At 30.6% G+C, this 20,218-nt stretch overlaps 1 protein-coding gene across 1 annotated transcript in view; it reads right to left on the bottom strand.

The window, feature by feature from the left end:
- The window catches only part of LOC123299733 (RNA-binding protein MEX3B), a 119,699-nt gene extending 99,729 nt beyond the window's left edge, over nucleotides 1–19,970 (bottom strand). Inside the window, exon 1 of the mRNA XM_044882057.1 lies at nucleotides 19,570–19,970. Coding sequence (XP_044737992.1) covers nucleotides 19,570–19,840 — 271 coding nt within the window. The 5' untranslated portion in view covers nucleotides 19,841–19,970. The remainder of the gene's footprint in view (nucleotides 1–19,569) is intronic.
- Nucleotides 19,971–20,218: the final 248 nt, after the last annotated feature.

Below are 20,218 nucleotides of genomic sequence, written 5' to 3'. Positions count from 1 at the left end.
TATAGGAGATATGTATGTATATTAAGGGTAGTTATGAGGTTATAATACTCGACTATTCTGTCGTTGTACTCCTAAAAACTAGACAATCAATGAACGAACTAGGAATATTATACTACACGACACAAACGAACACAAAACAACCCCCTTATTTACTTACTCCCTGTTAGGTTGTGCATATAGCATATATTTCAGGGAAGTAAAATGTTTTTTCTACAGTTAGGTTCAATCACTTTTAAAGAATATAATTTCGGTTTTTTTGAGTTTATTACCCCCTGTCTTGTAAATTTTCGATTTTTATAATTGCTGTCCAAAAAAACACAAGCGATCATACATATTGCTTTTTGATTTGACTTTTGATTTAATGGTACGAGAGCATGGCAAAGTTTTCGAGGTTATATGGTTGAATTTCGGATACTTTCTTCCTTATTGAATATTCGATTGTGCTCGGCTGAAACTTAAAAAAAAAAGGAGGGTGGTGAGATTTTTACAGGAGACTGTCGATTTAACTACCACAAAAATTTGCAGAGTGTCAGGTATAGAATGTTTGGATCCGAAACCTTGGATACATAAATGCTGGGACCAATTCGGACGAAAAAATTATGTGGCTTCTGGCATCTTCAGAATCCTATAGCTTCATCGGAGTTAGGAGAAAAAAAAAAGACCGAAAAAAATTTCTGCAAATAGTGTCTCATTTTTGAACGCAAGGGCTAAAAACTTCAGAACCCAACCAATTCCTCTATAGTCGACAAACTCAACCCAACCATACTCCGCAATTATAACAATTTACTCCGAGTTTAAATAATTTTCGGTTTGTTTGTTCCGATTACCCATTGTATACTCAATGTCAAAAAAACGCTCGTTTTAAAACATTCTAAGTGTTACTATTATAACATAACATATGATGAGTACGCTTAGAATGTTTTAACTGTGGCGATTTTTATGGAATCAAGTATACATACTGCTTCATTTGCTTAAAACAGCACCTCTTACTTGGAGACATCACATCTACGGCTAACAGATTGTTCTCGATGAGGGCAGACTCTTGATCAAGGTGTTAGGGACTCATTTGCGGTAGCCCTTTTTTATATTTTTATTATTATTGCTTTCTGAATTTAGGTAGGGATAAAGTCAGAGTTGCACAGGAGCGACGTTACGTTAACTATCGGTGGACGCGCTTAGTTTTCGAAATATTTTATCTTCACTTTGAATAATCGAGCTTTTAGTACTTAGATTTTTTCGCTCTAATTTTTCTCCCAAGAACCATTCCATTTCAGTTTGATGTAATCCTCGATTTAATACATTTAGAATTATTTTATTGTGATAAAATTTAACTTTTTCCTCGCAATTCAAAAACCAAAAGAAGAAAATACTTTCTAACTCTTTCAACGCAAGTGATAACTGATATTTCTAAAAGATTACAATCACCATAATGATTTTTTTTTATTCGAATTTTTACGTAGAAAGAAAAGTGCACTTTCAAACAATAATAATAATCATAATTGCACACAAACTGCATGTCTGCAATCGTTGTTAACGTGTTGGTTGAATGGTAACAACGATGATTGTATCCTTGTCTTTCGTACTACCATGGTGATATATGGATGCACTTCTGATGCAGAAACACCGTATGCATGTATGCTGCAGAACACAGGAGCAAGCAGGGGTGTATTAAATACATATAAAGCAGCCATACATACACAAACAACACTCCGTTGTTAACTAATACGGTTCTACTACCTAACAACCCAACAGAGAGTATAGCGAACGTGGAGTCTGTGAATATGTGAAGTTTGTACCCGTTTGCTACATTATCATATCGATAGACTCTCTCTTGGTTTAGTAAGTATTTATATTGTCATCTCGTTTACACTAATTAAATTTATGTTAGTGTTCACTCTGTTTAAAATAGATAGACTTTTTCCTATGAATATACATTTTTCGTAGCAGTAGAGTGTAATAATTTTCAGGTTATTTTTCCAGAATTACTTTCAATAATTCATTCTCAGTGCTCTAGAGTTTGTATAATCAGTTTATCTCGTGATAGTTGCATAAAAAAGTACATAAATTTAATTTTTAAACGAAAATAAAGTAATATTTTCCAAATTTTTTTTTTACAGAGAAAAATTAAGTTTTAGGTTCACAACTTTGCCATATTGTGTTGAAAAAACTGAACAAGTAAGGACTCTTTCAAACTTGTCTCACGAAAAATTTGTCAAACGAAATTCCATGATTAATCTATACATATAAAATGCTTTGTCTTGAATGACTGAATGACGGATCAACGCACACCCTAAACCGCTGATCGCAGAGACCTGAAACTTGAAGGGTGTATTCTTTGTATGATATCGGCATCCGATAAGAAAGGACTTTCCGCAATTCTACTCCTAAGGGGGTGAAAACCGAGAGAAAACTTTATATGGGACAACGTGATTCTTTGGCCTAATCTACTTGTCTCAAATTCTTATAAAAATTAGGATATTCAAAGTTCATTTTCAAAAATTTAACCGAAACTGTAAACAATCCCAGAATTTCCAATTCACCTTTCAAATACAAAATGCTTCAAAGGTTCCTAGAAAGATTTTCTGTATGGTATTAGTTTATTCTGGATTCTTCTTAAAAATACCAAGAATTACGTGAATTATATGTTGGATTCGATCAACAAAAACACTAGAACATTTTATTTCTTGTATTTTCTTCGAAAAAAACATTTTTCTAAGTTTTATATTAATTTCACTCAGATTCACTACTAATAGATGTTTGAAACGTTATCAAAGTACAGAAAAATCGACGTACAATTCCTTTTTATTTTATTTTTTCGTAGGAATAACAGGGGGAATTTATAATATTAAATTTATCAAATAACATTATAAACCAGGAATTTTTCATCACAGACACTGAAGAGCTTTAGGTGTTTTCTCTTCTGATGTTTGAAAACAAGAATTTCGAAACAAAGTTATACATACAAGGTGGATCACATTAAAATACACCCATCTTTCAAAATAGAAAGATAGATGTATCGTACGTACGATTTTAGAAAAAAAAAAACATATTTTTTTGAAGTATTGTAGTATGTGATTGGATTTCGGCTAAAGATATCTACACAACAAGAGTCGTAGCAAGTTTTATACTGCTGTGGGCATAAATTTAACCTATTTACATGCTTAAAAAGTCGAGGTTTGACAAGATGCTTTTAAATAGCTTTTCCATATTAAAAACATTATACCTCTTTATACAGCTTGTAAAGCATCTCGTTAGCCATTATAGTTCATGAAGTAAAGAGAGTTATTATGGACGTTCTCATGTATAAGACAAAAAAGACTCTTCAGACAAATTATTGCACATCATAATATAAATTGTCTGAAGAGTCTTTCTTTGTCTTATACATAAGAGCGTCCATAAAACTGTTCTTACTTCATATACTATAATGACTAACGAGATGCTTTACAAATGCTAAATGTAACCAAGACTGCACGTTTCAATTAGTTAACGCACATTTCGTTTTTAATGGCCCGGACTTTAACCCAGAACACTTTAATGCAAATAAGACAGGAGTACTATACAATGGGAAGGAAGTATGTAGCAAACGAATAATGCTTAATTTGTCGATGTTAACTAAGCTTTAACTTTTAGTAGAGAAAATACACCAGACTATTTTATGAGGTAGTGTTTTTTTACTAGCCACTTTGTACATTCCCAACAATTTTAAGTTAAATTTCGATCAATAAATGTTGCAGACATAACATATATATATACACACATATCACATAGGGTGAGTACTTTTTTTTTTGTAATATCAAAAGAGGGGGGTTTTGCAACAAATATGCACAATGTGCATCGACAACAAACTACTACTCTGGTGCTCTCCCCTCTTTCGGTCGGTGGTTGATGTTGTTCACAAAATCAACCCCTGTATATAACAACATATAGTCTGTTCGTCTATCTGTCTAGTTCAGACTTTATAGTGTTGTAATAATAGTTGAAGCCAATACGTCCCAGACAGATAGACACAGTAGTTGCAGATTAAATGCATGGCATCAGAGTATTATAATGTATATATAGTGTTTTATTCCCTATATCACAACATCAGATAGGTATATTTGATTATCAGGAATGTCCGACATTCCCCATATTTCATACATTTTTACGATTTACGTCGCAGAATCGTTTAAGGAAATTGCTTTGGATCGAATATTCTGAAAACTTGGGAAATATTAGTTCTTGAAGAGTAAAGTAGAAATCTAAATGAGTATAAAGCTCAAAAGCTCTTAGTTTTCGAGTTTTCAAACCCTCAAAGGTTACCAAATGCAAATTTAAATTCCAAATGCCGGATTTTTCTTTTCGTAGTCTGTTATCTTTTCGCTAGCATTTCTGTCTCAATGAGACAAATTTTCAATTCATTAATTTTTAGCTTATTTTGAATTTAAAAAATTTGCTTTTCTTTTCAAAAAGCGTGTTAAAAGTTTGAATCTAAAAACTTATTACTTTTTCAACGGGTTTTCAATCTCGCACGTATTTAGTATAGCACAACGATATAATATATATATATATTATATCGGGAGTACTCAAAAGGTTTTGTTTTGTATAATATTGCAATATGCAGTTGATTTTAAAATTGTTAGGTTTGAAAGGGGATGATTGGGGGGTTTTAATAGTAATGGGTATTATTGTTTGAAAATGATTTTAATAGACATATGGGGCTATTATTTTATATGTCTGAATCGAAAATGAATGGGTATATAAATATATTTATTACGATTTTCACAAATATAAATGTCTAGATATTGTTAACGAAATTTAACTATTTCGCCTTAAACTATTTTAGGTATTTCGATCAAAACATGACACCTTTAGGTTATTCGACTACTATTAAACGCAAAAGTAGAGTGAAATACCACAATTTATTGGGTTTTAATTATAATTCTGGGATAAATAATAATTGCGAAAATGTTTTTAGTGTTCGTTAAATTTTCCAATAACTTCCTTTTACTGCTAATTTCGAGTAATGGAAGTTATTCTCACGCAAACATCTAGGAACTTCGATTCATGAGGATACTAAAATCGGTTTAAGAAATTCTCTCAATACGAAACAAAATTGTATTATAATCGAGAACTAGGTTTAGAAATATTCGTCTAAAAATATGTAACCATAATTTAAAAAGAATTAATTAATTTAAAAAAAATATACTCGCACCAGAATTCGAACCCAGACCCCTTGGATTCATTCTAAGCGCCAGATAGATCATACAAGCTCTAGACACAGAGTGTAAGTTTTTCAACATATCAAATTTTTATATTAATTTGTTTGATAAGACAAGCGATGAGTAAAAAAAATACTCTGTGTCTATGTATACGATCTAGTCTAGCTCGTTTGTCGAATTGGCTCAGCTGCTTGATGAATCCAAGAAGTCTGGGTTCCAGTCCTGGAGTGGAGGTATTTTTTTCAAATACCTATTGCATTAAGATTACTCAACAAGATATTTGTCTTTATAATTTACGCCATTGTATCATTTAACATAAATTATAACCGAATGGCTTTGATGTTAAAAATTGTAGATCTAGTAAAAAACATGAATAATAAAAGTTGTTAATATGATGATTAGTAACTCTACAAAGAAAAACAGTTTAAGAAACTCTGTGATAATACTATCAAAACACACCTAAATAGTTAAAAAGAATAGATGATTCCCTATAATCCAACAAACTTCCCATCCTAACTAGAGATTCGATTTTATGTATGGGTAAATGTTTAATGTTGTAGAAATTTTGATATTCATCCACAATCCTTGATACTTATTATATTGTGGTTATCACTTTATTAAGCTTGTAGTAATTAAAGAAAATGTAAAACCGTAAAATCAACTTATATACCTTGATAACTCAGAAAACCAATCACTAGTTATACCAACTAGTTTGGTGTAATAGTTTCACATTTGAATTGATCTAGAAATATTATTAAAGTCGACTCATTACAAATCCAAACAAAAATAAAGACAAGCGGAAATTGAGATGAAATTTTGTGTTTTCAAGAACTTTAAAAGTGGTTAAAGCCTGTCAATGGTCAAAATCATCTTTGAATTTGTCACAAATCTATGAAATCGTAGTAAAAATTTTAATTTTAGTATATATAAAGTTTCGAATAGTTAACTATGTCAGTTATTTATTCTATTGTTTACATGCATATAAATTCGCCTTCTATTTAGAAAGAGAATACTGTTAAACATAACAAGAATACATGATCACATACAGAGTGTTTCAAGTTTTAACAACAAGCAATTTCTCGGTATATTTCTTGTTGGGCAGGGTTTTAGAATTTTAAAATTTTACGGGTTTTTGATGCTAAATGACGAAAACATCGATAGACAGTGTCATCACCCCGTTTCGAGGAAATAATCCCAAGCGTCACTGGTTTTATTAGAAATACAAAAGCGTTAAGCAATTGTTCTTCATTCTTTGAACATTATGTGTTCCAATTTTGCTAAGTGTGGAAATAATATTCATAATATCATACTATTTTCTAAATTATTAAGGATGCCGTAGCACCAGGGAAATTTTGGAGAAAAGACTTGATTTTTTTTTATGAAATTGGACTAAGTCTAAGTCAATTTTAAAAATTCCTAGGGGGCAGGGGTGGGTTGAAAATTTTGATTTATTAATTCGAAAACCAGGCAGATATTGAAAAAATTTACTATTATTTTTCGTCTAGAATCATGGAAGTTATAGCAAAATTCATCATCAAAGTTGAATAAGGTACAAATAATTTGAACCACAAATCAAAACTTGGCGCTTATACTACCTTCACACCCTGAAATTGTCAATATTTTAACGATAGAACTCTTGATGAAACTCTGATTTTATAACTTGGACCTTCCTGTATTTCACCAGGAATAAAATTATGGGAAAAAGAGGGGAATAACAATTCATTTTACTAACAGCGTAGCACACAAAGTATAATAGTAAGAGTATTAAAACGTAATACGGCAGACAGACATATAGTAGTACGTTCATTCGTTGTACTTAAAACAAGGAAGAAATCAAACAGAATAAATATCGATCCACGTCGTTAGGCAACCTTACACTGCATGTACATTTTAAATGACAAATACACACAAATCCTTTTTCTTCGTCTTCAAAATATATTCCTTCTTCCTCTTCCACTGCAACGTCGGGAGGGTTTTTTTGTGAATGTTATCGACATTTACAATCGAAAAACATTTACAACATGCAGAGAGTCGAGTAAAGTGGTAATTCACATACACACACAGACACACATACATATGGTGTTGTCTACGGCGACAAGGAGGGTGGGAAATATAATATGAATAATAACGCACGGTGTAACAACCCCTTAATTCATTTTTACCGTTATAATATCTGGTTCGGGAATCGACTAAACAAAACGGCTGATATTATTACGCATAAAAATAATATAAATAATGTTTTTTTACTTCTATTGTTTATTATATTTCGTCTGTCTGGCTTTACGCATGTAATTTAAAAAATCATTTGAGGGATGGATTCTGATGTAATTTTTGACATCGTACAGTAAAACAAAATATGTGGGAAAAACAATTTCATTTTAAAAATTTACTGATTCGAAAAATATATATTTAAGGATGAACCACAGAGATATGTATTGAAAAGATCTTCCTTCTTTCAGTCTAGAATGTTCTTCCAACTCTTAAACCTTTTTGAAAAGGCTGAATTCATACTGAGCGACTTTTGATCCGTGTTGAAAGAGGAATATCTTGCTGGCGTTTCGTCTAAAACTACCTTCTTTTAAACCCCCCGAACTAAAAAACAGGTATTATATAAGTTTGACCGCTATGATGTGTATCTGTTTGTCTCTGGCATCGTAGCGCCTATGAAGCGCGTTTGAAAGCTAATTTAATGGAGAGTGTTCTTTTCTACGTTTCAAGTGCGAGGTTTTTTAAGTTTTAAAAATTTCATTGTTAAACCCATTACTTTCCGTGTGATTATAGCAATCTAGGTCCCGACCCGCTTTTAAGTTTCGTTAAGTTTCGCAGAAGGCAACCGATCGTCCAATTTGTCAAAAAAAAAAAGCGGTTAAATGACTGCCTTGGTATTGAGACTTTGTTGACTGAACTGAATCGTTAAATCTTATAAAACCTAAAAATAGGATAGGTTTAGGAAATCATGAACCTTCACGCATGTTATTTACATTTTTAGAAACTTTCTACATCCTTCGCAATCGTCGATCGAAAATTTTTGGATCCGAAACGATGAAAAGTTACCATATATATATATATATATGCAAGGTGGTTTTCGATATCGCTACGGATAAACAACTAAAGAAGGAGAAATGTACAACATTTTACGGATAATGGTTTTTGAACCGAAACTTGTCACAATGAATTTAAGGATGCTCAAACTGGGTATTTCAACAACGAATTTTTTTTAGCTATTAAAACACTTCCATTATTTTTACAAGGATGTGAAAATATAAATAAGGAAATGAAAATTTAGATGACAAGATTTTTCTTTGTCACTTAGCTGTAGTATGGTTAGAATCGTAAATATTTAAAAAGTAAATCATTTATTGCACATAAACGAACGATTACATTTTTTTTTTCAAATAAAATATTATTTAAACATAATCTTATCATAATTTTTAATGATACGCTTGCAAAGAAACCATGTATATTATAATAATAATATTCTCTAAACCACAAAAATAATCAAATAGTCAGTCTGTCTGTCGCTCTATATACCGTGGAATATAAATATAAAGAGTATCCTCGAAATATTTAAGGTGGAAAATTACCTTTTTATCTCAATAAATCAGTAAATAGAAATTATTGAAGACATATCAAATCTATATCCATGCGAAAAGAATATGTCTCAAGTTGCTTATTGAAGAAGTTGGCTACAATGAGCTGGCGATTCACGAATGTGAACTCTACTTATTTTCTAAAAATTCAAGGTTAGTACACTTAAACGTCATACGAAGGTAGAATTTATGATCGAATGTTGCTGAAGTGGTTGTTTCCCTACTGTATTGTAAAAAAGTTTTAGTTTATTGCACGGTACATACATTTAAATCAAATACATGCTTTATAGTCAAATAATGTGTTATTTTTAGCTTTACAATACCATACAACTACAAAAAAATATAAATATTGCTGCTTTTACATTTGATAGTATATTTATCTCCCTTCAAGCATCAATACTCTAACTATAGTCGTCTTTGTTCATCAAATGATAGATCTTCGATGAAATCATAATTACATTAAAATTTTGTTTTTATATCATCGACAACCTTAAATTTTGATGTTGTTATTATAAACTACGTCTAATTATTTAAGATGGACATTGGGAAAAACCCTTGGAAAAATCGAAAAAATTACAACAATTTTTTCCGGAATTTAATAGAAATGGTTACTTAGAGCAATTCTGGATTCAAAAAATTCAAAAATTGTTTTCTACGGTATTTTTCAAAATCCTCTAAATATGAGAAATTTTCAACGATATGTGCAAAACTATTTTTATTTGATTCCCTGCTTGTCTTTATCGCATTATTTGCTCTATTATTTTCACAAGTACCAAACATGCAGTTTCCACCTTGAATATGTCATAAACTCTGTGTAAAATGTTGTCCATCATGATTTTATTAACTACACAATAATAAAATATTATAAGAAGTCACAAAGAAATATACATCCATAAATGAATATGAGAATTATGAATATTATTATTATTATTATTATTATTGTTTACATAGATAAGACGATATTATTTCTTATCAGTTATTTTTTTACTCTACATAAGAAAGTATGTATTGAAAAAATATAAACATTGAGGTAAAACAAGGTATGGCTGCACTCTATAGAGATTCCTCATAAAACTATCGTGTGTGGTATCAAGTTTTAATACGTCCTAAGTCAGAATTATCAGAAATTTGTGATTGTTCTAATGAAGTGTTTTTTGAGATATGTACCAAAATAATCATTTTTTTGGACTCTCTCTTCCTCCCAATAAGACGATTTTTTATGATTTTATGTGGTAATTAATTCCTCCCCCATAAAATGTTAAAAAAAATTCGATTCGAAATTTATGAGAGGTCAAGATAATTTTCGCTTTAAAATGACTGGTCTATCGCTGTAAGAATTTATTATTTTTAATTCTTGTAAGAATATTTATTATACTTTTTAATTATTATTTAAAACTGATATTATTGTTTTCAAAGATTGTGCTGAATTAAAAATATTAATTCTTTATATTTTAATATATTTTTTTTGTTATTTCATGTATAATTTTTAATCATTGAAATTTAATACAAAAGTTATACATGGCTGTAAGAAATTATTTTCTAGTGGCACGTGATTTTCCTTAGTTAATAAATTTTTGGACACTTAGTAGGTAATGTACTTTATTACAATAATAATAATAACTAAAACTTTTTCTGGACGCAATCATGCACACAATTTAAGAAATATACAATGATAAACCAATCGAATTGTAGAGTCATATAAATACAGTCCCTATTTAAGTCAAAGTACCACGCAGAAAACACCTATAAATTAAAAAGTATTTCTAAGAAAGTGAACTTCGTTCCTGACGGGGGTCCCACGACTGCACTCTGAATTTAGAATTTTCTCGCTTAACTATGCCTCATTCGCAAAAGTTTGGCTGTACAATACATACATATTTAAACCTCTGTCAGTAAGATAATCACTTGTATCAGTATAAACAAGAAAATTGGTTAAGTGAGAAACCTCCACAAGCGAAAAATAGATTGCGATGTCTTGAATTTTTGCTTTTACTTTCAAAATATTTCAAGAATTGCTATTCACCGGTCTTTCCCCAACTACCAAACCAGTGTTTTTGGTGTTAAAATATATTTTAAATTTTCAAAATATTTCAAAACTTACAATTTTGATTTGATCTTTTTATAAAAACGAATAACATTAACCCATTTGTGTACATTCGTAAGACATAACCTAAAATTATTATCTAATATAATGTAAGTGTACAAGTAAGATGGTTAAAAGATTACCACATACAAATAACTTAAGTGAAGATTTAACTTTGTACCGTTAAGGTTTTGAATATTTTATCTTGTTTGTAAATTATAAATTATATGTTTTGAGGGTGGTTTTTGGGTTATGCCAATTAACTTTTACTGATTCTACAGGTATAAAATTAATTTATTGTTATTTTATCATGATTTTAAGGGCTGATTATATAATCAAAAAAATTCGAAGTTCTTCAATCCTATCAATATTTTGATTACAAAAACATCCAAATGCCAACGCTAGTAGCTTAGTTGGTTTTGGCGTAACCTATTCCGTTCGCGGCATGCCTAGGGTAGCGGGTTCGATTCCCACCGTCACAACAAAAATTAATTTAATTAATGGTTTAATGGTTGTGATGGGCTAGTGTAGTGGATGGTATATGCATGAAGGAGGTGCACTCAGCTTCTGAAAATAATTAAGGAGCTGATAAATGAAATTATCAACGGAAAAGGTGGTAAAACACATATAACCTAACATCCAAATCTGGCAGAAAGATTTTATTTTTTTGAGTAAATTTCCTCACTTTTTCTTCGAAGGACGCTGAAAAATATTAAATTGGTTTAGACCATCATGAGAAAAAACTTTCGATATTTTTGCCTAACTAGTATATAAAATAATTTTCTTATCTTCAAAACAACCTAATTTTATCAACTCTTGCCAAATATTTTGAATGAATAATACATGACAAGAGTTAAAAAATATTAAAGCTAAATTCGCAGAATAAATCTAAGTCAATTCCACAGACACAACAAAAAAAGCCGTTCTCCTATAATTAAATAAAAGTCTGAACCGTGGCACATGGACAGAAAAAAGGTGACGTAAAAATTAATAACTTCCAAAAATTACACATAATTCCAATTACCAAATGGACACCAGACACATGTTTTTAGTGGCGATGATGAATCAACAAGAATTTTTAACTAAAAATATGAATGTAATTCTTAATAACTGACAAGACAACAGAACATCATCGCCAGCAAAGCTCAGCAAGAAACAACCAGTGGAGGTTATAACCTGTAGAGGCCAGATCGTTCAGATCAAATATTGTATTCATTGATAAATTGTAAACAAAATAGGTTTTTTACATTTTTGTTTAAAAATAAATATACCGGGTGTTTAAAAACAATTGCATTAGAAAAGAATTAATAAAGAGAATAAAATTCTTAGAAAAAAAATTAATTCTCCAACTGAACTTTGATAATTATCAAAGCTTCTAGACCTGCACCACAGTCAATATTATTGATTCAATATCAATATTGATCAATATATTTACTTAGATAGTCTGAGTATATATGGAGTATAAATTTTGTACAGTATTGTAAAAAAGTTTTGGTTTATTGCACGGTACATACATTTAAAACAAATACATGCTTTGTAGTCAAGTAATGAGTTATTTTTAGCTTTACAATACCACGCAACTACAAAAATATATAATATATTGTGTGCAAGTACCGCTTATACATTTGATAATATAGATATCGCTTTTCAATCATCAATACTCTTAACTACAGTCGTCTCTGTTCATCAAATGATGGATCTTTGATGAACCAATAATTAAATTAAAATTTTGTTTGATATCATCGACAACCTTATATTTTTATGGTATTATTATAAACTACAAGATTGTCTAAATATTTCAAACAGTTTTTTATCACACTCTCTAGATTTGATATATAAATGTCCAATTGAAAAGGATAACCTATGTGATTCATCATTTTTTCAGCCAATTTTGAACGATAAAATAATAATAAAAAGCCCGATGATCTAGGATTTTTGTCATTTTTGGAAACTTTGTTAATCAAAAAATGTATTTATAAAGTTTATTTAAATCTCTAGTATTATTCAATCCTTGCATAACTCCTTGAAAGGTATCACAAAACGTTTAATTTCGACTTTCGTGCTGAAAACAATAAATTTGGATGAAATCCTTAAATAATATGTTTATATACATATTTTGTGCAGTTATATTATTCATCGAGTGTCGCGAGATCTATCATGAAGATCATCATCAGAGGCAGTAACCAGCCACCAGAACACTCTGCAGTTGATGGTGCATCATCCTCTATATCGTCTTCATCAATGTCTGTGGCTCTGTGCTATGTTTTTTAAGGACACACTTCTCTCAACAATAATAATACGCGATGTACATATAACATTTAACATTGTGTAGTATAATATTTATTATTATATAGTCTTGCTATTGGAGAGAAAGGCCTTGAGTGTCTGACAAACAAAAAGGTGGTTCAACCATATAAGAACACTCACACATGGTCTTACATACTTAAGACTGACGGCTATATAGCTTTTGTATTATGTGTGTATATTTATTGAAGGTCTCAAAATTTTTGTTTTGTTTGCCAGGCAAAAAATATTTCTTTGTTTGGCTAGCTTTTAAAAAAAAAATGTGATTCTACTATTTGCATGGTCTCTAAAAACTGTAGATACAAAATCAGACAAATTAAGACTTAAGTATTAAGGCACTTTTTTATCACATCGATAGAAATATTACCTTGCAAATAGAATTGTCAAACTATGTGAAAATTTCGTAGAAAAAAAGTAATACATATCTACACCTGAGATTTTCTAAGTTTACGATTTTTTAAGCTTTATGAAAGTTGATTGTCAAGGAAGTGCCTTTTGGATTGTATCAGTTTACAGCTTATTTTGACGCTTCCCTTATTCACAGAGGAAGTATCAAAATAGTTCTTTGCAGTCGAAGCATAAATTCAGTAAGCATAAATTTTTAATTAAATTTATATTGCGACAAGGAAGAAAATCGAATGTATTTATACATGGCTAGCTTAATACCCGCCCGTTAGACTGGGCTTAACAATAAAAACCCCTGCTTTATAGATTCCATCTCTCTTGATTTCACTAATCCCCCTTCCATAACACACCTTCCATCTTTATAAATAACAGCTCATGTGTTATTCTGAGAGCTATATTGTTGTACAGTTGCATTCAAATATTCGGTAGTTTTGGTGGGAAAGCGTAACAAAGAAACAAACAATCATCCTTACTTAAATTTATAATATATAGGGATAATCACAATTTTTTTCTTAATAATTAACCGATCATTTTACTCTATAGTTTTATACAATATGATTGTCCATTTTTAATTTTAAATAAAAATGATTCCTAAAGCTTACAATCTTGGTGTGGACTAACGAAGCTTGCGGTCATTAGCTAGTTTTCAATTAACATCGAACTTTAATATTCTCGACACAAAATTTCTTTAATTCTATGATTAAACGAAAATTTAAAAAATTATGTGCACAAAAAAATTTGAAAGACTGCTGGATGAGCAAATTTTTGGACACATTGTATATACGAGTATATAATGTGTATTTTATTTGCATTGTGTTTGTTTTATTATATTACTTTTGTTTTGGCGGATAGCGGCAAGCGAATCTTTGTGTCAAAAACCAGCATCAACATAATAATTTTCAAACTGTTCAACCTTGAAAAAATGTACTCTACATTTTGAGTTGAAATAGTCAATGGTCTTTAATTAATACTTGCAGAGTGCAACTCTTTTATTCTTTTTTGCATGTTGCATTCTATCGAAGTCTTTGTGTGAGATAGATTAAAATCTTTTTAGTTATCAAAATCGACACAAGATAAAACTAATCCCGCTAATGAGTCAATTAATTTTGGTTTAAATTGCTGTAGTTTTTCTAGGAGAAGCTGAGTTTCTCTTTAGGAAGGTGGTCCAGTTGTCGCATTTATTGAATATTTCATTGAATCTCCAATCCGGTACTATAAAAAACTGCAAGGTGTGGGATTATTAGAATGTTCGGATTGCTGGATTGTATAGAAAAATTCAGCTTTAGGAAAAAATAAAGCCCCATAAAGTGTCCCACTTTTGAACACAAGGTTTAAAAACTACGGAATCCAAGCAACTCTATAGTCGACAAACTTCACGCAATCAAATCGTAACTACAACAATATTCCGGGCCTATAAAATTTTCGGTCTATTTTTTACGACTGCCGAAAATTTCATCACTGCACGAAAATAATCTTTTTTGGTAATTTTTTTATGAAATTCAATTGCCGGATTGTTAGACGGATCTATTGAAGTGCCCGGATTAGTCAGATTGTACCGTACTTTCAATGATAGATTCTCCAATATTTCCCAAACTTAATCATAGTGCAGAGCGTTCATTTCGTTCACAGATAAATACCGAATTTCAACCAAAGAAAAGAGGGTCTTATTGTGGCGAAAAGTGGGCTTAGAGTGGCATCGAAGCGAAAGAAAATAGTCAAAATTACTCAGGGCTTCTCAAAATAAATGAGAAGCCCTGAGTCATTTTGATAACTCAACGCTGAATTTTTTCGCGATTACAATACTCCATCATTTTCCTCACTTTGTTTGCATTATAAGAATTTTCGATCCATGGAATTCAAAAACAAAATTCATTTCCTTTTCAAAAAACCACGGTTCAGAGAGCAAGGATCTTTGCAAGATCAATAACATACCTCTGTAAAAGATGTTTTTTAACCTCTCTTTCCAAAAACTCCAAATCTATAAATAGCCTGGTCGTTCTTCAACCCAACAAGAAATTATTATTTCTTTTTTAATTGAAACAATTTTAAAAATATTTTTTTTCTGTGCTACAAGAGGAGAGGATCAACCGAAGCAGCAGAACAGCGCACCTAAGGGGTATTAAAGGAACATTTATAACACAAAATCTTAAGAACAACATGTGTTTCTTTGATTTTATACCTGCCATAGTACATACAAGTTTTTGAGAAAAAAAAATTAAAAGATTTAGTGAAGTGTGAATAATTATAAGTACATTAATGGTTCTATATTGTCAGAACAACAATTACTTTTGTCGATAATCATACCCTTAAAAAATTCATTTCAAAGTCAGGGTCGTGTTTTTTAATTGTATTTTAACCAAAACTGAGATTCTACCTTCGATTATTATTGAAAAAATGAATAGTTCATGTAGTAAAGATTGAATGTTTGTTAGGCCCTTTTTAAATATTAATAGTCCTTAACGGCACAAGTTCGTAGTCTTAAAAAATATCCGATGATTTCGGTAAAATCCAGCTTCCGAAATTAATCACTACAATGTTGAGTACGGATAAGTTTAACAAGCTCTTGTGGAGGCGCCTGTTTTTTTGAGACCTTGAGGCTTCAGCTGCCCTCTTTTAATCCAGCCCCGACTCTTTCGATGCTATCACAAAAACTTCTCAACAAGACATGAAACTGGATTTTTTGAAAAATAATTAAATTAAATTCATCTGTTTGGCCTCTTGGGCAATTATATTCCCAAATTTCCTTATTTGCGGCCCTTCTGATTATATACCTCTAAGACCACGAGTACCATTACTGTAGGTTCGCAAAGGAAGGCTCGAAAGTAAACGAAAACTTTCTAGGTAAGCACGAGAAATTTGCTCAATAGATTATTTGTTCTATTTACGATGAAAACGGTCAACTAAGTTGCTGCGCACAAAATTTCTGTGGGTTATTGTCAAAGTGGAAATCGGTACGGATTCCTTTTTGATAAAAACGAACCAAAAAAAAGACCATATTTTGTGAAATGTAATACATATTGTTCGATTTTTCTGCGGTAGACAACCATGAAATACTATCGAAGTGAGTGTGGTGTTTGTTGGAATATTCGACACCATATTGAACATTAAAAATTATTTATTCCGGTATATTATAGAGGTACACTTCACCACCAATGTACCACCGATCAGTCGGTCGATCCTCTATAACTATATTATACAAAAACCACTGGTAATTCGATATTCACTATCCGGTGGAAGTCTGCCATATTAATTATATTACATGTTTAATTTGTGTATTTTTTTTTTTGTTTTGAAGTTTTATCAATAAAAAGATATTTTACACAGAATTTGAGAGATTCGATTCGTGTGAAGATTTTAGTGTTTAATTACATGTACTTCCTGTCCTAGAAATCTGAAGGTAGGGTCTATTAGTAGACCTTCAAAAACTCTACTGGTAAGCATCATCTTCATCTAGCTACATTCTCAGTAGTTTTATACACTCAGGTGTCCTTCTAAATTCCTTGGGCTTTGATCACATTACCGTCTATTGAAACGTTGAGAATCACACAAAGTTCATTTGTAGTAGAAAGTAGTCAAAAAAAGGCATTGGAGTAAAAAATGGAGCAGAGTCAGAAGGAAGTCACAAAGTTGATTTACGAAGAATAAAAAAAAAGAGAAAAGACGAGGGGAAGGTCAAATTAAGACATGGAAGGGCAAGGTTTCTGAATTGATTTGCGAAGAGAAAAAAAAAAGAATGTCGTCTGGTTTTCACATCGCCTGGGATCCATGGAGAATTGTATAGCTTATGGACCTCGACATGAGTTAATCAGACACTGGTTATAACAACCATTGAAATTGGCCACCGTGTAAAAAGCTCTATTTAACGAATCGTATTGCTAAAACACACATTAAAACGTTCGTCATTTCTGACGCTCGTATGGCCTAAAAGTTAGTGAGTTTTCAACGAAAAATTTGTAAGAATAAATTTTTAAATCCCATAGAAGCTGAGTTATCATATTCCGAAAATGAAAGTAAAGTAAGCTATTTACTAAGTTTTACTATAGCACCTTTCCAATAGCATTTGCTCAGAGTGAGACTGGAAGGAAGATATTGACCGAAATGGGGGTAAGCAATCAAAATAATCGCCTGCCGTGCCACTAAAGAATAGATTCGGCAACGGTCGTGAGCCTTAATACCCCTTAAGGTCAAAAGAATTGAACCAGACGTGATACAAAGTGGAAAAGGTTTAGGAAATTCGAGTCAGACTTCTAAGCCTTGCATAAGAAACATATGTCGTCTAATAACCAGATTACAACAATTCAGAGTCTTCATTAGTATATAAAATGTAATCGAAAATTCGGGCGTCTTTTCTCAATTTCAAACGGACTGTTTTTCTTTTACAAAATAATTTCTGGGAAATAAACTCTGCTTTAAAACTAATACTTAAGTAATCTAGAACAAATCTGCTGGTAATCTTAGTTAATTCTCAGATAATATACAGATTATCTTTCAATTAGAAAATTTACCGTAGATCAGATAAGCGTAATTTATATGTTTATAATCGCTTGTTAATATGGTAATTAAAGTAGAAACTCATTAGTAAAAATAACGAGCCTTTAAATGTTTTCTGAAACATAACAAGTTTTACTGTACTATGTATCAGTTACAAAATCATTAAAATCACGTTTAATTTTGATTATTAAAATCTTTTGGAATTGTAGACACCTCCCGATTTTCTCTCAGGCTATTGAATTTCCTACACAAGGTTAAATCTCACATAAATAAAGCAATTGGAAAATCAACAATAGCCCCTTTACCTTGCGAAAAATATATTTTCTAAATTTGCTAAAACACAAAATATACAAAAAGAACAAACTTATGATTTTGTATCCATGGTAATTAATTGTTTTAATATGAAATTTCTATCTAGATCTAGAAATTTTCGAAATCAAAACATACATTTAATAAAATAGACGAATCGACTGATTTTAACATAAATGAGGTTTCTTTCACACAGAAGAAAAGTGTTATAAACACAACAAATCGAAATCGTATAACTGCCAAAAGTGGCGCCATAGTGTCGTTCATGTTACATTATTATAATAATTTAAAGAACAAATTTTCTAACATCCAAAACATGATAATTACATTTTTTTTTAAATTTCCCTAGCATATATAAAAAATTACGTATTAAAACAATTTAATACTGAAATAATTGAAATTACAACAGAAATTTTTACAACAAAAAGAAAAAATTTCAAGTTCAAAACTATTTCAAACTTTCAAGCGTTTGTTAATAATATTTCATATTATAACAAATTGCCTTGAAATAATATTATGCAGGCTGAATGTTTTTGTAAAAAAATTGGATGATTATTTTGGAATAAAATTTTCTTTGAACAATACCACGCCAAAAAATTACGACACAAATTTAATAATTTTCAAAGTCTTATCGTAAAATTGCACACCTACGCTTCCGTTTTTACTGCAAGTTTAAATTGCACTTTAAAAATTATTCAGATTAAAGGAAAAAAATATTACCAATTTTTATTTTACAAAAAAATTGTTCATGTTATACCAAGATAACTAAATAAATTATCGAAAAAAGTTTAATTGTTTTGTAATCGTCTAATCGGTATTATTTATTTAATAAAATTAGGATATCCGGTGTGTTTTGCGGTTAAACCCTATCAATAAATTTAAACGTCATTATTGTATCAAAATATTGAAAATAATAGCTAACAAACAATCCTATTTTTCAAAAATTACACATCTCAAAAAATAAATAACGACATTTCTTATTTGTTAGAAATCAGAAGGTCATCCAAAAAACGGTTAGTCACATGGCGGAATTAAATAATTCGAATAATATTTCAAGAAAAAACTTGAATATAACCTCTCTGTTCGAGTTAGCCGACCATGTGTAGTTCAATGTATTACCGCATTGCAGATATTAAAATTCGGCAAAATAAATAGAATAAATTTTCACGTGGTTCAAAAAAATACATACCTTGTCGTCCAACAATTTCAGCAACATGTTCAGAACTTGGTACCGGAACACATTCAGTCATATTTTGTGACTTTTTGGATCGTGCATCATCTAAACCGGCAACGGAATTACCAAATGAGGTTAAACCACCGGTCGGGCTTACCGGTCCGGATGATGTGGGTGCCAACGGTTCTGTTAAGCCCAACATACTTAATTCGAAAGCTAATTGTAAAGCCCGTTGTTCCTCTAAGCCACTAGGGCGTTCTAAATCGGCAAATAAACTTGATGGCATTGCACTTACAGTTTTTATTAAAAGTTCTCAATAAAAAATAAAGTAAAAAAACACACAAATTTTCTACTACAGTTCGAAAACAAAAATACGTCTATGCGAAATATTTAATGATTGTCACGAAATCTTCGATTTTTTGATATTTTTATTTACGACACCAAATTATAAATCAAAAAAATTGAATCACTTTGAATTTAAGAATAAAAATATTTTTTTTAAACACTTTGAATTTCTTTTACGGGTATAAAAAAATATATTCTACACCTATTTAAGATATTTTATTTAAATAAATTTTTATTATTATTTTTTTTCAAATTTTTGTTTTATTAATGTGTGTGATTGTAAGCCGATGCAGCAGCGATACTTACATACAGCTTGTTA

Source organism: Chrysoperla carnea, chromosome 5, assembly GCF_905475395.1.
Source record: "Chrysoperla carnea chromosome 5, inChrCarn1.1, whole genome shotgun sequence".
Taxonomy (NCBI): domain Eukaryota; kingdom Metazoa; phylum Arthropoda; class Insecta; order Neuroptera; family Chrysopidae; genus Chrysoperla; species Chrysoperla carnea.
The sequence above is the reverse complement of the archived record's forward strand: the minus strand, read 5'-3'. Positions and strand labels throughout refer to the sequence as shown.